At 43.0% G+C, this 25,064-nt stretch overlaps 1 protein-coding gene across 1 annotated transcript in view; it reads left to right on the top strand.

Moving 5' to 3' along the window:
- Positions 1–1,006: 1,006 nt before the first annotated feature.
- The window catches only part of LOC147706481 (alpha-2-macroglobulin-like protein 1), a 690,635-nt gene continuing 666,577 nt past the window's right edge, over positions 1,007–25,064 (top strand). Inside the window, exons 1-2 of the mRNA XM_086929617.1 lie at positions 1,007–1,012; positions 1,356–1,589. Coding sequence (XP_086785743.1) covers positions 1,007–1,012; positions 1,356–1,589 — 240 coding nt within the window. The remainder of the gene's footprint in view (positions 1,013–1,355; positions 1,590–25,064) is intronic.

Raw genomic sequence — 25,064 nt, 5'->3', positions numbered from 1 at the left:
TAAATAGTTTTATCGCTATGGGATGTTTGTTAATTTCTGAGTCTCTATCCCCTTACTACCTCCCTTAGGGAACTATGAACTTATCAACCTCACTACTTCGATGGTCAAGTGCTAAAGGGATGTACTTGGTGCTTAAGTTGGAATCCAACAGTAAGGGTAAGCTTCTTAATGGCAGAGGTTAACAGCTCTAAATGACAAAACCTGAGCCTGAGCCCAAAACCCCTTTACTTCCCTGGAACTCTTGAAAAAATCTCACTGTTTGTCATAGTGCAAATACCCTTTCACATGTCACAGGAAGGTTAATGTAGCTGAATTCTGGATAGGGATTCCACCTTAAGAAATAAGTATTTTTAGATATATTGTAAAACCCCTAACTCTCAGCAATCAGAGCCTGTGCTCGACCTGGTATTTTGAGAAAGGTGAAAGCTGAGCTGGCAGCAAATCGACCTTTATTCGGGAGGAACCCATTGAATAGTTTAAAAATGTGAAGTTATCCACCTTGGTGTCATAGCTCTCTCATCCCTAACTTTATTAGGTCTCTATTGAAGCTGTTTTGCAACCGGTGCACCCCACCATTCATATGCGTCTGTGTCTCCTTGTCATTCTGTAGGTGAAGGTGGTGGATGCCAGTGGAGCTGCCCTGCCAGAACTAGGTGTCACACTTCAGGGAAATGGTGTATCAGAACATCACACCACTGACATCGAGGGGCTATTCTACTTCACCCTAGACACTTCCAGCTGGGGCAACTCTCAAGTCTATCTACAGGTATGTCCACAGAACGAGAGATCAGATCAAAATATTTAAGGGTTCAACAAACCTTCTGGAAGACTTAAAAGTCAAAGGACTCCTGCATTGTTTATTCAACCATAAGGATGTTTAGTTTGTGATGTTGAAGGTGACTTTGGGGATCCAAGGTAAGGCAATGCATTGGATTAGTGCTTCTGAAGAGAGAAATGAGCCCCTAACACAGTAAGTGAGCACAAAGGCAAGAGTATGTCTAACATCATGGAGGTATTGAGTCAGGGCAGCTGAGGTTACAGTCACAGTTTAATGTGAAGAGGGACAGTGCTGGTGCAAAAGGAAGACTATCTCTGACATCATATGGAGACAATGGTCAGTGCTCTCTAAGAGGGGAGAGTGTCAATATTCAATGACACCAGTAGTGTCCTCATGAATTTGCTGTCAACTAACACTGGGTATTTATTCACTCCAAGTTGGACCTTTTCCCTATTTTTGCAATCTCTTTTCGGCTTCCCAAAGTGTACTGCTTTCACCCATATGTCTCCTTCTACATCCTGGTTGTCTGAATCTTTCTCATTCTTTCTCATTCAATGTTGAATACCTTAATTTGCAGGCGACAGTCGACCATGTTTCATCTAGCTACGAATGGGGAGTCATCCAGCTGTACCATGAGGATGCCTATCACTACATATTGCCCCTCTACTCCTCCAGTGTCAGGAGCTGGATGAAGATCCACACATCTATTGGCACCTTGCCATGCAGTCAGGCCCAGGATATCCGTGTGAGCTATGAGCTTGACCCCAAGGACATCACACCTGATACCAGACACATGGAGTTCTATTATTATGTAAGTACTAATGGAGGGAAGTAGCTAGTCATTGACCAAAGTTCGGGGGGATTCGTCAAGGGGGTACAAAGAAAAAGGGGGCCCTAAAACACTGGTCAGCAAATCCACTCTATGCTATTCTACTGCATACAGCTCCAATCTGTGCCATTCCACTCCTTGCTATTCCACTCTACACCACTCAACACCACTCCAGTGTATGCTACTCCACTCTATGCTATTCCACTGTTATGCCAATACGCTGTATGCTATTTGCCTGTATGCCACTTAAATGTACGCTTCTCCATGACACTCCATCGTATGCTATTCCATTCGGGCCCCACTCAACTGTACGCTACTCCAGTCTACACCTCTCCACTGTACCGACTCCACTCTACACTTTTCGGCTCTATGTCATTCCACTATATAACAGACAACTCTATGCTATTCCACTGTATGCTGCTAAACTCTACACTATCACAATCTATGCTATTCCATTGTATACCACGCCACTGTTCGCTACTCCAGTCTATGCCACTCCACTTTCCACCACTCTACTATAAGCTATTCCACTGTATGCCACTTCACTATACACCTGACTCAATTGTACTCCACTCCACTGTGCCCCACTCTCCTGTACGCGATTCCACTGTATGCCACTACACTCTATGCAACTCCACTATATCATATTAACCTCTTCCCCACTACACTCTGCACCACTCCAGTCTATGCTATTCTAATGTATGCTTCACCACTCTTCACTACTCCACTCTACTCTATTTCACTCTACGCCACTCTACTGTACAACACTCCACTCTATGCTTGTTCACTGAATGTCACTCCACTAATAATAATAACACATTTTATAAGGCGCCTGGTTACTCCAACTGGAGTACCCTCCAAGAGCCTAATAGACAGCAGATAATCATTATTTGACAGAGAGAGAAAGAAATGCATAACTAAGAGACTAAGGGCCTCATTTTGATGGCGGTCAGACTTTCGTCCGACAGCCATCATATCGGGGATGGGACCGCCCGACTAGCTGTCGGCGGACCCACCATGGTAATTACAATGCGACCACCTTCAAGGCAAAGTGTATTTTTTGTACTGCCCCGTGTGCTGCGGGCTGTGGCACACGCCACAGTACAAAAAAATACGCTTTTTGCATATCCCTGCGCTATGTGGCAAGCACCATGTGGTGCCTGCCACACAGCCGCGGCCGTTAGTGGGAGTACCTGCCGGGCGGTGACATGGGGAGGGGAGGGGCAGGGTGACGGGTAGTAATGTATGGATTATGGAGCTTTACAGGTAAGTAAACATATAAATAAATAAAACGAATTTCGTTGTGTGCACTGCATCACCAAATGTGATGCAGTGCGCACAACATAATTTGTTTTATTTATTTATATGTTAACTTACCTGTAAAGCTCTATAATCCATACATTACTACCTCCCACCCTGCCCTCCCCCTCCCCACGTCACCGCCCGGCAGGTACTCCTACTACCGGCCGCGGCTGCTGCCTCATGGTTCTGTAGATATGGTGGGTGGCACCATAGATTCCCCCCGGGGCCCATGTCGGAGGGCCAGGGGAGCCTGCTTACGGCCCCCAATGTCCCTTTTTACCTGCCTTTTCATGGCGAGTAAACCGCCATGAAACGGCCAGCGGAAGGGGACATCGTAATCCCTATGGTGGTGCCTGGCATGCAGTGCCACCAATGTAGGGATAGCGGGTCCCTACGACGGTCAAACTGGCTCCTTGAGCCTGTTGAATCTGTGGTTGTCGGTCTCTCTGACCGCCAACCATCTGCCCGCCATCCTAATGTGGTGAACAGTGTTCAGTATTATGATAGCGGTGGGACCGCCACTAATGGGCTGTTGGTGGCTGTCCTGTCGTCATTAGACCCTAAGTTAGAAACATATTGGATGTGCCAGAAAAGCGTGGAATCCTCGAGGAATAAAGCTTTAGTTCAGTCTAAACAACAATATTTTGAGATTCTTCCAGAAGGTTGTTTCTGAGAGTTCTTGTGCCAGATGAAGGGAATGTACGCTAATCCACTGTACTTCACTCACTCTACTCCACTCTGTCCTACTGTACGCCACTCCCTTGTACGCTATTCAACTATATGCAACTTCACTAAACAGTACTCCTCTATGCCACTCCACTGTGCACTATTCTATTGGATACTATTCCACTCTACACTATTCCGCTGTTTGCCACTCCACTGTACACTGCTCAACTGTACACCACACAACTATATACTAATCAAGTGTATGACACTCCACTCTATTCTATGACATTCCACTATACCACTCCAGTTTGCCTCACTACACTTTACACCATGACACTGTATGCCACGATACTCTATGATATCCACCCTATGACATGACACTGTTCAACACTACACTCTATGCCACTCCAGTGTTTGCCTCTCAAGTCTACATTGTTCTATGAATTTCTACTCCACTGTACGACACGCTACACCCCTCCACTCTATCAAATTGTACTCCACTATATCCTATCCCCCTATGCAACACTCTTCTCTAGTCTATGGCACTATAGAACACTGTAGTGCACTTTATGCCGTTCCCCTAGAGTGTACTCTACTCTACAACACTATGAAGCTCTCTCTATGCCACTCCACCAGACTTTAGTCCACCCTACTCTATAAAAACACTACTCTACTCTACTCCACCACAACACTCTATGCCACTCCAGTGTAACACACACTGCTCTACTCTATCTCACTACGTTCTACAACACTGTACTCCACTCTATGCCACTCCACTTTATGACAGTTCCTCACACTCTACGATCTGTCATACCAATCCACTTTATGACACTTTACTTCACTCTATGCTATGCCACTACACTGTACTCCACAGCACTGTACTATACAGAATGCCACTCTACTATACGACACATAAGTTCATTCTATGCTACGACACTTAACTCGTTTCTACACCATTGTATCATACTGCAATGTACACCGCTGCACTCTACCCTACAAAAGCGCACTCTCCAACACTCCATGCCACTGTACAAAACTACTACAATTTATGCCCCTATACTCCATTTCTACAGCACTTTACTCCACTCTATGCCACTTTGGGACACTCTGCTTAACTCTATGCTACTCTGCTCCACGGTAGGACACTGTGCAACTACTTCTATGCCATTCCACTTGACACTTCTCCACTGAACTCTATGAGACCCTACTCCACTGTACTACTACTGTATAACACTGTAGCACACACTACTCCATTCATCTCTAGCACATGCCAATCCACTATATGACACAGCACTTCACTCTACAACACTCTCCTATACTGTTCGGCAATGTACCACTGTACGATACACTGCCTTACGATACTCTACTGTAAGATACTACACTGTGCGATACTGATACTCCCTTCCACTCTACTGTATGACACTCCTCTATTCTGAACTGTATGACACTTTAGTAAACTGTACTCCTCTCTATGCCACTAAATTGTACAACACTCTGTTAAAACGAAGTAAGAGCGCAGACATGTCTTGTTGATGTAAAGAGTAGATTTATTCTTGTAGTAAATTACAGTCTTTCAGTTACAAGAAGATCTATATCAAATCAGGTAGTCTCTGGTAATGCCCCACCAGGAGCAAGGTCCACTCTGCTAAGCCCATCACACCAACTGAATCTCACCACATACAAAGCAACCCCAACATTCCATGTGACATCATCGCAGGCTGAGCAGGCAGAGAGAGAACCACAATGGAGAGACTGAAATGGCAATAAGCACATTACAACACATCCCCCTTCTTAATAATCAAACAATCAAAGGAATGAAAGAAAAAGAGAATGTATAATATATAAAACCAAAACATCCCCATAACATTCGAAAGAAAAGGAGAAGATGAGAATGCATTAATAAATACAACCAACACATCCCTCCCCTTTGATAATTATCACAAGCACAAAAAAAATGCATAGATGGAAAACGCACTTACGACAGAAAGAAGAAGACACTGTATCAACACAATATAATCTCCCTGAAAATGATCATAAACAAAAGAAATGCAAAACAAGAAAATACCTTCTTAAAAACCAATAAATCCAAAACCGCACACAATACCTAATGTGCCATACACAAAATCAGTAGAAAAACTGCAGTAAAACAAATCAAGCACAATACTAAACCAGCATAAACTGGGGCAAGACAGGGATCTACAACCCTAACTGCACAAATCCCAAAAACCAAGGGTAACAAGAGTGATAAGAGGAGTTAGACTACACTTGAGGTAACTCTCCACGTGTGTACCCGTCACACACAGTCTGAGTGAATGGTAGGGGGTAGTGGCATTTGAACAGGACGGACAGGGTTGGAGCTGCTACATCGATACCTGATATTTGATACTGATTCTGATACTTGCTACTCATCATTTGCTATTCACAACCAGAATTGCTGAAAAGATATTTTCGGGGGAAAATAAATACAATAAATAATTTGTTGGAGACTGTGTAACAGAAAAGTACGAGAGATTGTTTTATACCGTGATACTGTGAGCATACTGTGAGCATACTGTGAGCAACTGTGAAAACTGTTCAAACTGTTAAAAACTACTAGAAGACTAGATGAGTGCCTAAACTTGATAGTCTAATTTCTTAATAGCTTGCCGACCAGCTGTTCAATCTCTCAAGATCCCAATTCTACAATTCTACAATATAATACTGCATTGCACTGCACGACTGCGTGTATAAATCCAGAAGGAAAAGACGGATGCAGGCGACACCTTTGTCATTCACGGCTTGGGCAGCTTGGAAAATATCTCGAAGCCACGCTGGATTACTGTCCGCAATTGGGGTGCCTTGAGCAGGGCACCTAATACTCCTATTATCCCCAGGGGGTCTAAGGATTCAGCGGCTGCTGTAACAATTGCTTTCATTTTTCCGGTGCAACTTAAGCATAAGCATAAGTACAATCAAAAAAAAAAGGAGAGGCAGGGGTTCAGTCGAGTGTTTAATATGGCAACTACAGGCACGCTACAAGGCGAAGAGTCGAATAGCGGAGCTGGTCCAAGTAAACAGAACCAACATCATGACTTTAATGCTAAAGACAAAACTACAACTAGCTTACAACAGGATGTAACCACTCGGGAGACTCCGGAGGCCGAAGTGCAAGGCCAGGGAAATATGTTACGGCGGGTTGAAACCAGGGGGGCAAAAAGTAAAGAAGAAAAGGATAAAAACCGGGAAAAAATAAAGGAGAAAGAGAAGGAAAAAGATCGACCGAAAGATAGACCGAAAGATAAAGAAAAGGAAAAAGAAAAGGCCAGTGAAAGAGGCAAAGAAAAAGAAAAAAGTAAACATAAGGACGACGAACAAGAAAATGGTCCGGAATTCCAACTGACGCAGGCCAAAATGGAACTACAGGCCAAAAAAGCAAAGCGATTGCAGGCAATTAGAAATCTAAAGTCGGCTGCGAAGTCAAGTGGGTTGTCACAGGAATCCCAGCCGCGGATTTCAACAATCTTCTGTCCCGTTTCTAAAGAGCCCGCCTACCAAGAGAACCCGGTTGAAATAGAGACCAACGAAAGCAATATATCTAAAACCCAGAGGAATATAGACATTTCAAGTGAGCATCAGGGCATTTCAGAGGCGGGTATCAAGAATGGATCTCTGTGCACCCCCAAATTGTACTCTGATTCTAAAGATTCTAAAGATAAAACAGAATTCTTTGAAGAGGGATCTCTGCTCCACGGTAGGACACTGTGCAACTACTTCTATGCCATTCCACTTGACACTTCTCCACTGAACTCTATGAGACCCTACTCCACTGTACTACTACTGTATAACACTGTAGTACACACTACTCCATTCATCTCTAGCACATGCCAATCCACTATATGACACAGCACTTCACTCTACAACACTCTCCTATACTGTTCGGCAATGTACCACTGTACGATACACTGCCTTACGATACTCTACTGTAAGATACTACACTGTGCGATACTGATACTCCCTTCCACTCTACTGTATGACACTCCTCTATTCTGAACTGTATGACACTTTAGTAAACTGTACTCCTCTCTATGCCACTAAATTGTACAACACTCTGTTAAAACGAAGTAAGAGCGCAGACATGTCTTGTTGATGTAAAGAGTAGATTTATTCTTGTAGTAAATTACAGTCTTTCAGTTACAAGAAGATCTATATCAAATCAGGTAGTCTCTGGTAATGCCCCACCAGGAGCAAGGTCCACTCTGCTCAGCCCATCACACCAACTGAATCTCACCACATACAAAGCAACCCCAACATTCCACGTGACATCATCGCAGGCTGAGCAGGCAGAGAGAGAACCACAATGGAGAGACTGAAATGGCAATAAGCACATTACAACACATCCCCCTTCTTAATAATCAAACAATCAAAGGAATGAAAGAAAAAGAGAATGTATAATATATAAAACCAAAACATCCCCATAACATTCGAAAGAAAAGGAGAAGATGAGAATGCATTAATAAATACAACCAACACATCCCTCCCCTTTGATAATTATCACAAGCACAAAAAAAATGCATAGATGGAAAACGCACTTACGACAGAAAGAAGAAGACACTGTATCAACACAATATAATCTCCCTGAAAATGATCATAAACAAAAGAAATGCAAAACAAGAAAATACCTTCTTAAAAACCAATAAATCCAAAACCGCACACAATACCTAATGTGCCATGTGGATGAAGAAGAGGACTCGTCTGCCGATTATTGTGCCCCGACGCATTATCATCGATAAATGCGAGCAATATAGCGACAAATAGCTTAGCATATATTGAAGACTCAAGCGACTTAAACCTAAATTCTAAGCCAAACCCAAACTCAAACATCTCTAATACAAACAAACCGGGAACGGACCCGGAATCTGAGCCTGAATCAATATCAGAGTCCAAAATCTATGAGACAGGGATGTCAACCTCAAGTGAACCTCCAGGATTAATATATGAAGAAATCCACACAGACTCTATTGATTTATCTAACTCCAACTCTAGCTCCAAAAAACAGAACAATTCTCTTAAAGATAACAGTGCTATGAAAAAAAAAACAAGAAAGAAAAAAAAGAAGACAAAGGAGACAAAACAAATTGTTGGACGAAGATACTACAGACCAAGGAAGTAACGTAGAACTAGTCTGTCGGCTTGATCACAAACACAGGAACACTTCCCCACACGCTACGACCAAGCCACATTCAAAAACAAAACCAAAATCAATAGGCGACGACATGGTGGCTAGTGAACCATCCTTGGTAGATGTATTCAATTCAATAAAGAAGTTTCAACTGGATGTTAAAGCTGACAACAAGAAACTCCAAGGGGCTATCAGTAAAGTAGGCCAAACATGTTTGGAAATTTCAGATAGAATGGCCTCGGTTGAACAACGCACTGAGAATCTTGAAACAGACGTCCTGGCTCTCCAGAAACAAGGTCAATCACAAGAAGAGATTATTCGTGATCTAATGATGAAGGTAGAAGATCATGAAAACCGGGCTCGCCGCAATAATCTATGCATTTTGGGGATCCCCGTGGGATTAGAGGGGAACGATCCAAGGAGCTATATGCTATCCCTGTTTAAAGACTCATTCCCCGAGCTTGCTTCATGGGATTGGGAGAAGGAGATCCAGCGAGTCCATCGCTTTCCTTTTACCATCAACAAAAAGTCACAAGGATCAGAGCAATATCCCAGAGCAATGCTTGTCAATTTCGGTAACTTTCTTTTACGGGAAGCAATCTTCGACTTGGCAAGACCGACCAAAAAAAGACAATACAAAGGATATGCTTTCTTTAGCAGACCCGATTTTGCCCATGCAACAGTCGAGAGAAGATGGCGATTACGGCAACTTTTTTCCCCTTTCGAAAAGATTGGCGCAACAGTCTTCTTACTCAATCCAGCTAGACTAAAAGTTATATTTAAAGGCATAACGAGAAGCTTCTCCAGCGAGATTCAAGCGCAATCCTATTTGGAAGAGATCTCCGACCACAGTAAAGATAAAACAAATCTTTCGAAAGGGAAAAAACACAACAAAGAGAGACTATACGTTTGCAGTCAATGGGTTGAGAGATAGGTAGAGAGGGAGAGCCGAGATTCTCCTTGAAAAAGTGGGTTGACAGGTAAGATTATTGTGGAATAAGTAAACGCCTATAAAAGATAGTCGTTGAATAAAAATTACCGATTAGGGTTAACAGCTCTTCAGAAGTTACAGGGGTCAGGGCCTAGAGCCACCAACTTCCGAAGGACCTGCGAGATGCCCACAACCTGGGCCCACAGGCAACAGGTAGCCACATCTGATGGAGGGTGGGAGGGGGGAGGAGGGTTGGGTTTTAGTTGTTGTGGGGAAGACGGGGGAGGAGGAAGGGGACAACGGTACAGGCAAATTGAAAGGGTGGAACTAATGATCAGGATAAGATATAGGATAAGAAGAGCACACTGTCAAATGAATAAAAAAAGATTTAATTTTAGTACACCAAATTTACAAAATAAATGACTAAATTGAGAATACTAACTATGAATATATGTGGGCTTAATGACATCAAAAAAAGGCAAAGATTAGCAATAGGTTTACATTCAATAGGAGCAGAAATAATATGTCTTCAAGAAACACATATAGAGGGGTCACAAAGACATCTGCTTAAAGATTTGGGATATAGAGTTGTTGTCGCCACCACCCAACCAAACAAAACTCGTGGGGTAGCTATTTTAGCACGAGGTGGGGGTTTGAGCTTTTTAAGATCAGCTTCAGATCCATCGGGTAGATGGGCCATTACAGAATGTCAATGTATAAGCGGGAAAAAATGTACTGTCTCTTCAATCTATGGCAACGTCACAGACGATCCATCATTGTTATAGTTCCTATCTAATGAACTAGCACACTGGCCAGTTCCTATGATCATGTGTGGGGATATCAATATCAATCTCCCACCAACTTGGCTTTCGGAACTAACATTTAAATATCAAGGCCGGAAACCTAGAACATACAAGGCCTTGGTGGAACTCTGTCATGTTCATGGGCTGGTAGATTGTTGGGAGATAAAAACACCGCAAAACCATGGATATACTTTTTTTTCCCACCCCATCGCAAACTGGCTAGATTGGACTATATGTTTATCTCCAATGTAATACTATCCAAATGCTCTATAAATAAGCTGCCGAGGGTTTTTTCAGACCATAATCCTCTGCTTTTGAGTTTTGATATCGACATTATTAAATCTGATTGCAGTAACTGGACCTTTGAAAGAGCTCTGCTAATCAACGACCAATATTGCACCCATATGGATCAATGGATCCCAGAATTTTTAAGTTTCAACATGGGTAGCGCCCCGCTAGAGGTGGTATGGGACTCATTAAAGGCAGGGATAAGGGGAGAAACCCTTAGATTTTCTATTCAAAATAACAAAAAAACCAAACAAAACTTAAAAGATCTTGAGGAGAATTTGGCCAGGAGAGAAGAAGATTTAATCAGAGTACTTCAAGGGGGGAACAATATCGATGAGGCAATCAGAGATGTAGCGATAGCAAAAAACCTAATATCCGAAATATTCACTCGCAAAGCAATCCTTAAAGCTACAGCAAATAGGGAAAAAATTTATGAATGGAGCGAACAGGTAGGGCACCAATTAGCCATTAGTGTAAGAGAACAAAATACTAAAAATACGATTAAAGCCATAAGAGACCCTATTCTGGGCCTAACTCATGATACAAACGACATCAGAGATGCCTTTAGGAGATATTATGCAGAGCTTTATTCTGAAACAGATATTAAACAAGATAAAATCAATGAGTATCTAATTTCGGATATAAGGACCTGCCTATCCAAAACAGATGAGGAAACTCTCGCTGAAACACCAGACTGGATAGAAATTTTACTATCCATATGTAGTCTTCCATCAGGCAAGGCATCAGGTCTGGACGGTATCCCCGTGGAATTTTATGGCAGATTTAGTAGCTCACTCAAAGATATCCTAACCCAGCTGTTTATCCAGGTCTTTATGAATGGAAATCCTACGGCGTCTTGGGCACGTGCAAAAATTATAGTGTTCCCTAAAAAAAATAAAGATCCGACAGAATTAGGCTCATATCATCCAATTACCCTAATTAACAATGACTCCAAAATATATCCCAAACTGTTAGCAAGTAGATTGGCACCTTTGATCCATAAAATTGTATCTGCTAGACAACACGGGTTTGTTCCTGGAAGATCAACCACAGACTACGTTCAGAGGGTGATAACCCTCTTTGACATTGCCGAGGTCGCAGGAGACCCTACGGGGCTAATTTTATTAGATGCTGAAAAAGCATTCGACAGGGTCTCCTGGCCATATCTATGGTCGGTCATGGCAAAGAGTGGGATCAGGGAGCATTTTATTAAAGCAGTATAGAAAATGTATATTGCTCCAGAAGCGGTCGTTATGATTAATGGGGTCACATCGGATACTATCAAAGTGACAAGAGGCACAAGACAAGGGTGTCCATGTTCTCCCCTACTCTTCGCCATTTTTTTATCGACCCCTTTATCGCAAAGCTAGAAACGAATCCAACCATACTACCCATTAAGACATCGAATGATGAAACTAAAACTCTAGCCTTCGCAGATGATATTGCGATTGTGACATCTTCCTCCATTATCCTTGCTGTTGTAATTGGATCAGAAGCTAAAAAGTTTGGGTAGATTTCGGGATACAAATTAAATCAAACCAAAACCCAGATTGTAATAAATAATAATATCAGTGTGGATGATGCAAGAGTTACTGATAATGCATTATATCTCGGCATTAATATCACAGCCGATCTAAATAAACTAGTGGCCCTGAACCTAGACCCTTTAGTCAAACAGACAAGAAAAACCTTATCGAGACTTCATAACCTGCATTTAACAATAATCGGAAGATGTAATCTCATTAAAATGTTTTTTTTGCCCAAATTTTTGTACTTATTCCGGGCAATCTGTCTCAACTTTGACTTATCACTCTTTAATGAAATAGACAATATGCTATCTCGCTTCGTTTGGGGCTATGGAAAAACACAAAGAGCCTACAAACATATCACACACTCCAGGGACAGAGGTGGCCTAGCCCTCCCTAATTTCAAACTATATTGGTGGGCTACAACCATCAAATACAGTTGTTTACTGTTAATCCCCAAACAAGACTCAACACCAACTTGCTTGATTCCAACTCCACAGGAATTAATTTTGGGTAATAATGCCAATAACCATCTCTGGAAGTGGGGAAGGGGACTCTCTGCCCCAGATGCAATAGACCTAAAGCCGATTTGATACATATGTTGGCTACGAGAAGTCTCCAACTTCCTATCGGAAATATTCAAAGTCGATATAGAGATCAGCACAGCAGAAATCGTGTTAGGGGTAGATAAAGCTACTAGACCTATTGCCATGCAGGGACTCATATATATTGCTATGGCAGTCTTTAGAATCTGTTTAACTTCCGCATGGCTGGATCAATACCCACCCACATTTCAACAGTGGCTGATGCGCTTCTTAGCAACATATAATCTCGAAATTTCCATTTATAGCCGGAAAGGTATCAGAAAAAAAGTAAAGGGATTGAAAATTTGGGAACCAGTTAGATTATGGCTAGGGAACCCAGCATAGACCAATTAGGTTGAGATATATTGAGTGCTTTAGGAATGTTATTATGTATTTCTTCTTGTTTTTACTCTTCGAAGCCTGTATTTTTCCATTTTTCTTTATAATTCTTTATTTTTACTGTTAATTTTCAAATATTCCAAAATGTTCCCTGTACCGTGAAGAGGGGTTGTCAGGGGGGGGGGAGGGCGGGGTAACCACGTTGTAAAAAAAAAAAGGTTAAAATCTCAATAAAGATTTGCTTAGAAAAAAAATCCAAAACTGCACACAATACCTAATGTGCCATACACAAAATCAGTATAAAAACTGCAGTAAAACAAATCAAGCACAATACTAAACCAGCATAAACTGGGGCATGACAGTGATCTACAACCCTAACTGCACAAATCTCAAAAACCAAGGGTAACAAGAGTGATAAGAGGAGTTAGACTACACTTGAGGTAACTCTCCACGTGTGTACCCGTCACACACAGTCTGAGTAGCGTATAAACATAACACCAAACAACGAAAACCTAGGGTATCCCTTAACCCCACGTGTGTAGCATGGACACCAACATAAAGCAAGTCAAAAAACCAAAAACTCAGGGTATCCTTTAACCCCACATAACTTAGGGTATCCTTTAACCCCACAAGTGCAATACTCACATCACATCACAGTCTATATAGCAAGTGTACATAACACCAAGGAAATCCAAAACCTAGAATAACCTTAGACCCAAAATAACTGCAGGGTGTCCTTTAACCCCACAAGTGCAATACTCACATCACACACAGTCCATATAGCATGTGTACATAACACCAAGGAAATCAAAAACCTAGAATAACCTTAGACCCAAAATAACCGCAGGGTGTCCTTTAACCCATGACACACCAAGACAGACTGCTCTGGCATCCCAAACAGACAACAAAGAAACATTCATGCAAACCAAACAGTCACCCAAAAGCAACACGCAACAGAAACAAAGCAAAAAGTGACCTTCCAAAATTACGAAAACATAAAGCAATGGACACACCACCCACAAAAGATACAACCCAAGAAGCATACGATACAAAATTAGTTCTCATCCACTTTCAATTAAGAACTACAACAAAATAAACTGAAATAAATAAGGAAGTCACCGCCGATCATACGGATATGGAGGGAGTTGTTCACAGAATTCACTGCTGTTGTTCACCAAGGTCTCTCCAAACAACACATTGTCAAAATCCAAAATGTGGCGGCAAAGTACACCTTGTCTGATACACTAACTGTCTCACTGGAGGTCATGGAAAATCCTTGTCATTTTTTTAGTGAAAGCCAAAACTCGATCTATGCTCTCGAGCCATTTTACTATAGATGGAGAGTTACGCACAAAGCATTTGTAAGATAAATAGTATTTTGGATATTTTAACGTGAAGTGGTTCTCCTGACGTGTGTTACAGTTGACTATATCCATATCCATAAAATATGCTGCAGTATACTAATTCCGATGATGGAACATAGCTGTCAATAAAAAAAAAACAACTTAGCTGCTTCCTGTCAAAAATAAGATCACTGCTAACGTTGTGCCGGTAACTAAGTATACTCAAAATGGTGGCTTGTGTGCACGATGTCATTAATGCGCGATGACATCACACGCATGACTCACAGCAAACCAGACAGTCCAGAATGGCCAACATAGTGAAAACGGAGCAGCGTAAGAAACGCTTCTGTAACAACTTGTTGAGAAGGTTCTATTGCGCTTAGGCTCACCAATACCCTCAGAAGATTCTGTGACGTCATTAGTCACTAACTGAGGCGGTAGGAGAAAGACGAATCCACTCGGCAACTATCAACAGTCATTTAATGGAAAGAAGCAGGTAAGACTTCATTTTTGCCATAGTTCAGCGAAAATTTCTCCCAAAATTAAAGTAGACATGACATCAGCACCACTCAGTGGCTGGAATCAAGTACTACTATCTCCGAGGCTCGATTTATGCCTCCGGACAAAGACAAACCAAGTAACAGGCAATTTAGATAACTTCACGCTCAGGGAAGAAACTGACAGCAAACATTAAATACAGTTACTCCTTAAAGAAACGGATTCTAAGTCCAGAACAGCACAGCTCACTCTTCATGGCATTAAACGACGAACGAAAACTGAGTTAATGGGCTGCATTGTGCGCCACACTCCTCACAGCCGCTCTATGACATATCGTACTACTCCAGCAGCACAGCAGATCACAAGCAGGCAACTTTGCCCCTTTTTGTTTGTTGAAGAAAACAGCTAAAACCTCCAACACAGCTGCTATATTTCTCCTATCCTGACACTTCAAATGCTTGAGGCTTCACAGTAGACAGTCTCTCACTTGGTTAAAATGGGAAGAAACTGACACAAGGCATTGAGGGCGACCGTTGATAGGGTCACTGGTGGGGCATATGGGGTGCCTAGTGTCATCCATTTTACATACTTGAAATCTTTAAGTCTTTAAGTCTTTGAGTACCAAAACTTTAAATCCTTTTTAAAATCGCCTCTTCATCTAGTTAATCAGCTTCACTTACTTCAGTTTAAAAAGACAAGTCAAGTAGCTCCATGGGTTCTTTGAATCGTCGCCAGTGTTAAAACGAAGTAAGAGCGCAGACATGTCTTGTTGATGTAAAGAGTAGATTTATTCTTGTAGTAAATTACAGTCTTTCAGTTACAAGAAGATCTATATCAAATCAGGTAGTCTCTGGTAATGCCCCACCAGGAGCAAGGTCCACTCTCCTCAGCCCATCACACCAACTGAATCTCACCACATACAAAGCAACCCCAACATTCCACGTGGCATCATCGCAGGCTGAGCAGGCAGAGAGAGAACCACAATGGAGAGACTGAAATGGCAATAAGCACATTACAACACACTCTTCACCACTTTCTGCCACTGTGTGACACTATTCTCGACAGCACTCCACTCCACGACACTGCAGTCAACAAAACTTTACTGGATGATGCTCAGCTGTACTGTATGACATGCACTCCACTGTTCAATACAGCCATGCACTCAACAATACTCACCTTCACTATACGACACACCATGCCACTGAACTGTCACAAAGCTGATGTCTGGCAGAGAGTCTTTGGCTGTGAGTTGGACCAGAGTCCCATGCTTTCACAGTTTTGACTGACAGAAGTGTGGGAAACGGCTTGCAGTAGCCATGTTGTGGCTGACAAAGAAAGTGTTCAGACAGGAAGTGCCTACCAGAATAGGCCCCACAAAGGAGGAAAAAGTCTGAGGGCAAAAAACTTCTGAAATGACTAATGGGTGCTCAGTTGGAACTTTGAGTTAAAAAACAAGACTTAGAGCCAAACCATCAGGAGATGACTAGAGATTCAGGAAGAAGCCAAGGAAAAACTGAAGCACTGGAATGGCTGGAGACAAGCTACCAATTAACAGAAGAAAACTGAAAAGTACTGAAGGAGCTAAGTAAGGAATGGAGATCTGGAACACACCACAGGAGACCTGAAGTGTTGCGATGCAGGGAATGAGTGGAAAGCTCTGCCTAATCTATCTCCAGCACAGGATTGCATCACAGGGAGATAGGCCGCCATGTTGGATTGAGGACACATCCTGTTGGTAGGAATGGGCAAGGCTCTATCTTGGAACATGCAGTATTTCCTATCCCACAAATCCTTTCCTGGGGATTCTGGGAAGAAGGGGAAGAAACGTGCAGATGCTAATGCTATCTCCCAACATATCCCCAAAAAGGGGGTTGCCATCCAAGAGAGCAGCTGCGGTCTGGCCGCACCACGTCGGACAGTTGGCCACCAAAAACAGTGAAGAATGAGCTCCAACATAGATTTAATTCCGTTATGGCCAGCAACAGGGGAGTGGTGACACATCTTGAAGACTTTAACTCACAGATCTGTAGATGTAATGAAAAGGGTCTTACACTGAAAGACAAGATTTCCCTTCTTACGAACAGAGACAGACAAGGTTTCCCCCTATCCTGTGAACTGAGGAATAACTGGCTTAAACTCTGACAAGAAATGACCATGCCACTACAATGATCTTTTGAGGTAGTAGAATGTATTGACCAAAATCTAAAAGGGCTTCAGGACATTTTCGTGAAAGGGCATCAGTTAGAATATTTCTGGAACCAGGAATGTGTATGATGATAAAGTCATACTGATTAAAGGAGTGAACACATCAAGCTTGTCAACTGTGTAATCCCGAGGCATTGTAGATTGCGGTGGTCAGCACAAAATTTCAAAGGGTTCTCAAGCTCCCAATAAGAAATGCTTTCATTCAGAGCAAGACTTCTTCATAGCTAAAAGTTATCTTTCTAGAACTCAGCTATAGAGTCCCACTGAAAGCTGTGGCCCAGCTTGTCTTGTTTTGCTGGTTATCTGGGCAAAATTGTTGATGAAATGACACTAGAAATTGACCACACCAAGAAAGCATTGGCTTGACACTTGCAGGAGACGGCCAATCCATAATCACTGAAGCAGTACATGGATCCATGGAAATTCAAGTACTATTAATGCGAAAACCTAATTAATCAACTTCAGACTGATCGAATTCACATTTCTGAAGCTTGCAATAGAGTTGATTTTGGCGCAGCCTAGTTAACACTAATCTGACATGCTTGGGATGCAACTGAGGATCTTTTGAGAAGGTAAGAAAATTGTACACTATGACAAATTGATTATGAATGGTGCATTACTTAAGCCAAAGGGCATAACCCGATATTCAAATTAACCTAATGGAGTCCAAAAGGCTGTCTTCCATTCGTCTCCTTCTGTCATTCAGAGAAGGTGGTAAGCTCATCCAAGATCTAGTTGGGTGAAAGTTTTAGCATTCCTTAAAGATTCTAAAATGTTCTTGATTAAAGGAAGGGGATATCTGTCCATTATAGTGACCTTGTTCAAGCCTCTAAAGTCTATGCATGGTCTCAGATCTTTGGATTTTTCAGAAAAAGGAAGAGTGGCGTCCCAGGAGGAGAAGTAGATCAGGTTATAAGGCTGTTTTGTTGGTTTTCTTAGAGATCTTGCCTTATGCTTTCCTTTTCAGATTCAGATAGAGAATACTGTCATGCATAGGTCCCCCAAGAACTGCACGTTTTGGATGCCCTTAACTTAGGGCTTGGTGTGCAGACACACTCTGGACACCCCCATAGGATGAGTCAGCCGTTAGACCAGCTAGCTCTACGGTGGCACTACCACCCCCCTGTATTCTACAGTGGTGAATGTAGTTTCTGGCAAGCACTGAACATGACAACCCTGATTCCTTAGGGATCGTGGAAAACAATACAGTATTTTTCGCTCAGTCACTCGTGCTCACGTTTTCTCACAGTATACACAGGATGACGATTGGAACGATTTCAATAATTATTTATTACTCAAGAGTAAGTCTTGTGTGAAACATATTCGCTGTGACAATCAAAAGACAGGAGCAGACGAATGTAATTGCAAGCACTAATATCGTGAACAGTAGATACATTTCTACCATAGTGCTAATAAGATGAATATACACAGATTTTATAAAATAATAGCATTTGCGTACTCCTACGGTGGGTAGCCTACCTAAATGTACCGTGCCTAGCTATGTAGGTGAAGCATGTGTATGTGAGTGCTAGGATAGATCCTAATGGAGCAAAGAATCCCCCGGGGGGTACTAACCCAGCACCTGATGGTTTAGAACAAAGGACCCCGTCTCTGCATTGGGGATGACACCCCGCAAGGGATGTCAGGTCTCTACCTGTCGAAGGATCCGCCTGCAGAACCTCGGTCCAGCCTGGAGAGAATTCTCCTCTGTTTTTCTATGGGGGATTGAGGGTCTTTTATACTAAGGTGGTCACTCCAGAGTTTCTTCTAGGATCGATAGGTTTCGGAAACAACTGCTAATCTTTTGCTAATCCTTTTCTAAACAAAATGATCATGCACAGCTGGCTGTTGGCCATGGATGAAAAAAAGTGGTGACCCCTGTACAGAATAAATCTGCTGTGCCCGGGGACATGTTTATGTACGTCAGGTACAGGGTTTATGATGATATTGTACCAAGAGCCCTGTGTCGAAGAGACAGAGGCAAGCTACTAGGTAAAAGGTCACCTGTGCCAAAACCATTATGAATGTGTGGATGGGACAAAATGGTATATATTTGATATGTACATGATGGGACTATCCTAAGGAAAGTGCCGCCTACTCCTCATCGAAAGGTCAACAAGGTCAGCTAGGTAAAGATAGTCAATGCTCTAAAAGGCATACAATCATTTGTACTAAAACATACTAAAAGCAATAAAAAGGTCTTTAAACATGTCCAATCAAGCAATATTTATATGAAAGTCATGCTTTCCTAAAAAGGCATTCTGAAAAAGGTCCTCTGTATATTTAAATATATATTCTTTGTTTTTCTGAGCACCTTGAAAGCCACTACGCTCAGACAGAGCAGAGAAGGAAAAATAAAACAAAGTCAGTTCGACCTTCAATTTAGTAAATGTTTAAAAAGCTGCCAAACTGTTTCCAGGAGAGCCCACATTATTTAAGAATCCTGCGCTGGACTCTCAAGGTCCCTCCAATATTTCCAGTATGATATCAAATGAGCAAAGGTGATCATCTCCAGTTCCCTCGGCTGCCCGAGGAAGAATTAGATGCTTGTACGCCTGAGGCTGATGACTGCATAGAGCCGATCTCCATCCGAACAGGAGTGGAAGCATCCGGTGGAGGCTCTAGGAATGTCATCATCAACATGGGAATATGCTTTGGACAACAGTGCACATGGGCCCGCAAGGGCTCCAAGAGGATGTCTATGTCCGGCAAAGCACCCAATGGAATTGTCAGACAAAGGTCCAACACGCATTCGGATCCGCAAAATAGGTAGCAGAATACTGGGAAAATGTAGTAGAGCCAGGCTGGTCTGAAAGACAGGAACCAATGCTCATTCAGCCCTTGAAGCCTAGATGTTCCCAGGAAGAACACCAATCGCTCACGATAATGTCGCTCCAGCCACGTGCCAAGTGATTTTGGCATCCATTGCCTGGCAATAGGATTAAAATCAGGGTGCCCACCACAGAAAGCAGGACCAAAGGAAGTCCTCCAAAAATGCTTCCAAGTACGGGTTGTTTGGATGATGGAATAACTCTGAAAATAGTTTCCCTTCAGGAATCAGGACAAGTTCGCTATTGACACATTACATGCATCGTGAAGCAATACTTCTTTGCATACTAAAGAACCACTCAAGGCCTTTTCAGTAGTTTGAACCACTCAAGAAAACTTCCTTGTCCTTGTTCCTGCACCTGTATGGCAACTCCCAAGGTTTCTCGTATGTACCCTTCCCCAATGCTTCATACCTGCCTACCAGGTGATATTTCAGGCAGTACTGGATTGGAATGTCGTGATTGGCACTGTGATTCAACTCTGAATTAACCATTCAGTAGATGGTGACTCTGCTACTGTAAAAGGTAACTTCTCTAGTTTATCAATGAGCAGCATGGTGTCCTTCGCATCTCTACGTGCCATGGTCATTTGTCAGTTGGTCAGATTGTAAGCCGAAAATAGACTGGTGTCTTTAATTTATCGCCATGGAACTTGGCCAGAATGCAATGATCAAAGCATCCAGCTTAAAAGCATATTAGCGCGCAGCTAAGATTGCCCATGTTGTAGCATAGACAAATCTTGTTTCATTATGTTGATAGCTGAGGACACAATGTTGCCCTGTGAATAAATACGAGAGTGTGGCCATGCTGTTGTCTACCACAGCTAAGGCCTTTTTTTAGGTTAGTTCTACGAATCTCACGAGGTCACTCCGCAGCCTCCTGTTGGGAGTCTTTCAATACCCTCATTATAGATGGCATTCAAGAAGCATTTAATACGTGGTTTTTGGGACCTAACAAGAAATCCCTAAGATCCATGTTGTCTGACAGAAGGGACACGTGTTGTTTCATCTGTGAAAGTGTCAAGGTCTTAGCCATTCTAGGCACAACTTCCCGACACTATAGGAAGTCACCACCCCTGAGTCGTCTGTGTGTACATAACGTGGGTCTGGCCTATGGATACTGAACCCATCGGTGATACCCTTGAATCTTGAATTAGACATGTTTGTGTCTACAGGCCAACCAACCAAACCTTCCATTAGGGAGATGATGAATTTTATGTAGTTGTTCCATGTGTCTCCTCACCTGTTAGTGTGTTGTATGAGATACCCTTAATAGGTGTGGGTGAGGGGATGCTTGGTGCTCTCAGGTCTTTGATTTTTGCAAACCAGTAACAGGTAGTCTGTTGCACTGTTCTGTTCAGGAAAATCATTTGTAATGGTATGAGGCAAGCTCTAAATAAAGCCTCAGTTCCCTGAACCTGCCATTCCCTTATCCTCGGATAAATTTTGTATCTATGCTGTCTCTCCAGTAGTCAAAACCCTGTATAGACAGTTGGGAGATGAAAGTGGCTGAATATATCACATTTGTGTTTGTTAGTATAATTTTCGTCGTTGTTGCATTAGTCTGTGCAAGTTTGTAGTAAAACGATTCTGGGTCTGTTGTACTGAACCCTGAAAAGTATGCAAATTTCTGTATGAATGTGGCAGAACTACCTTTTGGTGGTGTCGGGCAATGTTCCCACTGATGATAAGCGTTAGCAGTGCGAGGCTTACTTGCTCTATGCTGATAGCAATACATGGTGTCATAATCAGTTGTATCTTCATACAATTCCCTGTAAGAAAATGCAGCAGACTGTTCTAAATATAAAAGCATGGTATTTACAATTTCAATGTCCCACTCATCAGAGACTGTACTCAGGGAAATGAAATCATTTAAAGAAATTTTGAACACGTGAAATTTTTAAATGTTCAGTGGTACCAAATGCATCATATGAAACTTTATCCCAAACTGTACCATCCGGTACTGGAATTGCTGTATTGTTCCCCAGTCTTTTTGTTCACGGTGGGATGACATATGTGGTTTCAGGACCAACTTCACAGAATGCACTGCAGAGCATTCTGGGAGATAATGTCCATTCAAAAGCTGAAAAAAGACAGTTTCTGTGCTGATCCAAATTACCAGGCATACTATCAAATCAAATTGTATGCACGCTGCGGCTCCCGGAGCCGTTCACTCGTGTGGGTTTTCAGCTTTCTTGCCCCTCTCCACCGCTGTTTGTAGCACAGGTACTAGTAAGGGTTTGCGGGCTCTGCAGGCTCCTATAGATCGTCTGAGGTGCTTTATGGCATCTCTATAGGTGTTTAGGGTGACGTTTCCTGTGTGGGTGGGTGTCCAATATTAACACCGATTGAGCGCAGTGGCACCACTGTGCCCTTTTGTGCCTCGGCTTCGTCGCGTACGGTCAGCACCTCACCGTGGGTTCCACACTGTCATTATACAATATTGAGCTGGGCCCCCCGGTGCGTATGAGGGGCTCTGCCCCTCATTCACAGGCTTAGCGGGCTGCTTCAGGGTCCTTCTTATGTTGCTCTAGCTAGAGCAGTATTGCCTATCTCACTGCTTGCATAGGCCGTGGTATCAGTGTATGATTACTATGAGGGCTTTCTGGATCCTCGCGCACCCTCCACAAAGCGTCTGTGAGCCAGCTCTACCTCTATCCGGCGTCACAAGGGATCGCGCTATTTTCTTGGCGTCCCCCCTTCCTCTCCTGATCCACAAAGACATTCTGAACACGTTAAATTTTTAAATGTTCGGTGGGACCAAATGCAACATATGAAACTTTATCCCAAACTGTACCATTCAGTACTGGAATTGCTGTATTGTTCCCCAGTCTCTTGTTTCACGGTGTGATGACATATGTGGTTTCATGATCAACTTCACAAAATGTACTGCAGAGCGTTCTGGGAGATAATGTCCGTTCAAAAGCTGGAAAAAGACAGTTACTGTGCCGATCCAAATTAACTGGCATACTATCCCTATTGCAAACCAAAAATGTAACCAAGGTGACACTAAGTAAGTCTTTTTGAGTGAAAGATAGAATTGTAGAAGCTTTTCTTTCTTTGGAATGGGTTGCGTTTGGTCAGGTTTACTTGGATCTGAAGAGAAATCATTGACGTTGATGACGTAGCCAGATGCAGATTGACCTATCTTTTGTAGCTCCTCATGTTTTGTAGAACTGGCAAGCGTGATGTTTGAAGGCACATTAATATAGGCGTCATTGTTAGGCCGAACTGCAACTTGCATTGTTGTTTCTCCTTGATGTTTTTCAATTTCAACTGGTCTGATTTGTGCTCTGATATTTGTTACTCCTTCACTTTGCGTAGTGGAGTCGTGAAAGGTTATCAGTCTTTTCATCTGAACTACCTGTATAGTAGCAAGAGGAGATATGCAGCTACTCAGGACCCCATGTGGCCTACTGTAGGGAATCGGCTGCATGGTGTCGTTTGATCAGATAATTTGAGACAAATCTTTTTTTTTTTTGCCGGCAAGAGGTGGTAGAAGTACTATGCTTGGTCCCACAACAGCCTGGACAGGTACAGGCGATCTGTAAGATGGCCCAAACTCTCTTCTGTCCATGATCTTTTCCCTGACCAGGTCCCCAATCTTTGGAACCCAGGCAGGTCTGGGACCCTGGTTTCACTTCCCCAGTGGCGGTGCGGTTGATATGCACGTTGCTTTGTAACCCCCGGAATTAATTGATTTCCTGTAAAACAGCCAAACGGTCATTCAATTCAAATGGTTTTGCATCCGTCACTGTGCTAGCACAATCGAGATCAGGTACCCACATTCTTGTCCCAAACAGGATTTCATAAGGGGTACAGCCTCCCAAGGATTTCCTTGGCATATTATGAGTGCCCTCTGTACCCTGTATAGGGGATTGACCCAAATACCACCCGCACCTAATACCCTAGCTGTTAAGGATTGCTTTACTTTCCGGATTTACCTCTCCACCACCGAATTTCCCTCGGATGGTAGGGAGAGGAGTACCGCAAGGCCACGCCCATACTTTCCATGGCTTCCTTATAAGTCTGAGAGCTAAACACAGGGTTGGAATGTAACGTGCCAAATGTGTATGTCCTGATGAAGACTCGCAAATCCTTTATAACAGTTTGAGCATCAACCGAGCGCTCCGGCCAAACCCATAGGAATCTAGAGCATGAATCCACTGCCATCAAGATGTACTTATAAGCCCCGTCTGAAATTAAGGGGCTGCAGTGGTCCAAACAGACACATGAGAGAGGTTGTGGTGGGCTGTGAATGGTGTAACCCTACATCTGCTGGAAAATATCGCACTTCAAGACATAGCCCTTTGGTTTTTTTTTAGCCCTGACCACCAGTAATACTGCTTCAGTAATGAAATTGTTGCAGTCACTCCTGCATGTGCTGAGCCCAGACCCTCTTGTACAGCTAGAATTAAACCTAATCTGCGATCTTTGTTTGGTATTACTCTACCCTCCACTCCTAAAATTTGAGCATACAGTGTGTTTTTGCATCTAACTTGTGGGAGTACTTGAGTGGAAAGCTTTTCGGCAAAGCCGTTCTTTGAGGGATTGATAGCTACCAGTATATCTCCATCTAGTCTTGTGTGTGAAGGAGTGATTGCAGCAAAAGCAGCCATTCGCACTGTCGCCTTCGCGGCTTCATCAGCCAGTGAATTCCCGCCCTCCTCGCCGCAACAGACGACATCCGCACCCTACTGGACAAAGGAGAAACAGTAGCCCTCATCCTCCTAGACCTATCAGCGGCATTCAACACAGTCTCCCACCGCACCCTAATACGCAGACTCTACGACGCAGGAATCCAGGACAAGGCCCTCGACTGGATCTGCTCCTTCCTCTCCGGCAGGACGCAATGGGTCAGACTCCCCCCTTTCCTCTCAGACCCCACACCTACCACCTGCGGAGTCCCCCAGGGCTCCTCCCTCAGCCTGACGCTCTTCAACATCTACATGGCTCCACTTGCCCCCATCGTCAGAACCTACGGACT

The sequence above is a fragment of the Lissotriton vulgaris genome, chromosome 7 (assembly GCF_964263255.1).
Source record: "Lissotriton vulgaris chromosome 7, aLisVul1.2, whole genome shotgun sequence".
Classification (NCBI taxonomy): domain Eukaryota; kingdom Metazoa; phylum Chordata; class Amphibia; order Caudata; family Salamandridae; genus Lissotriton; species Lissotriton vulgaris.
This window is presented reverse-complemented; position numbering and strand designations above follow the sequence as displayed.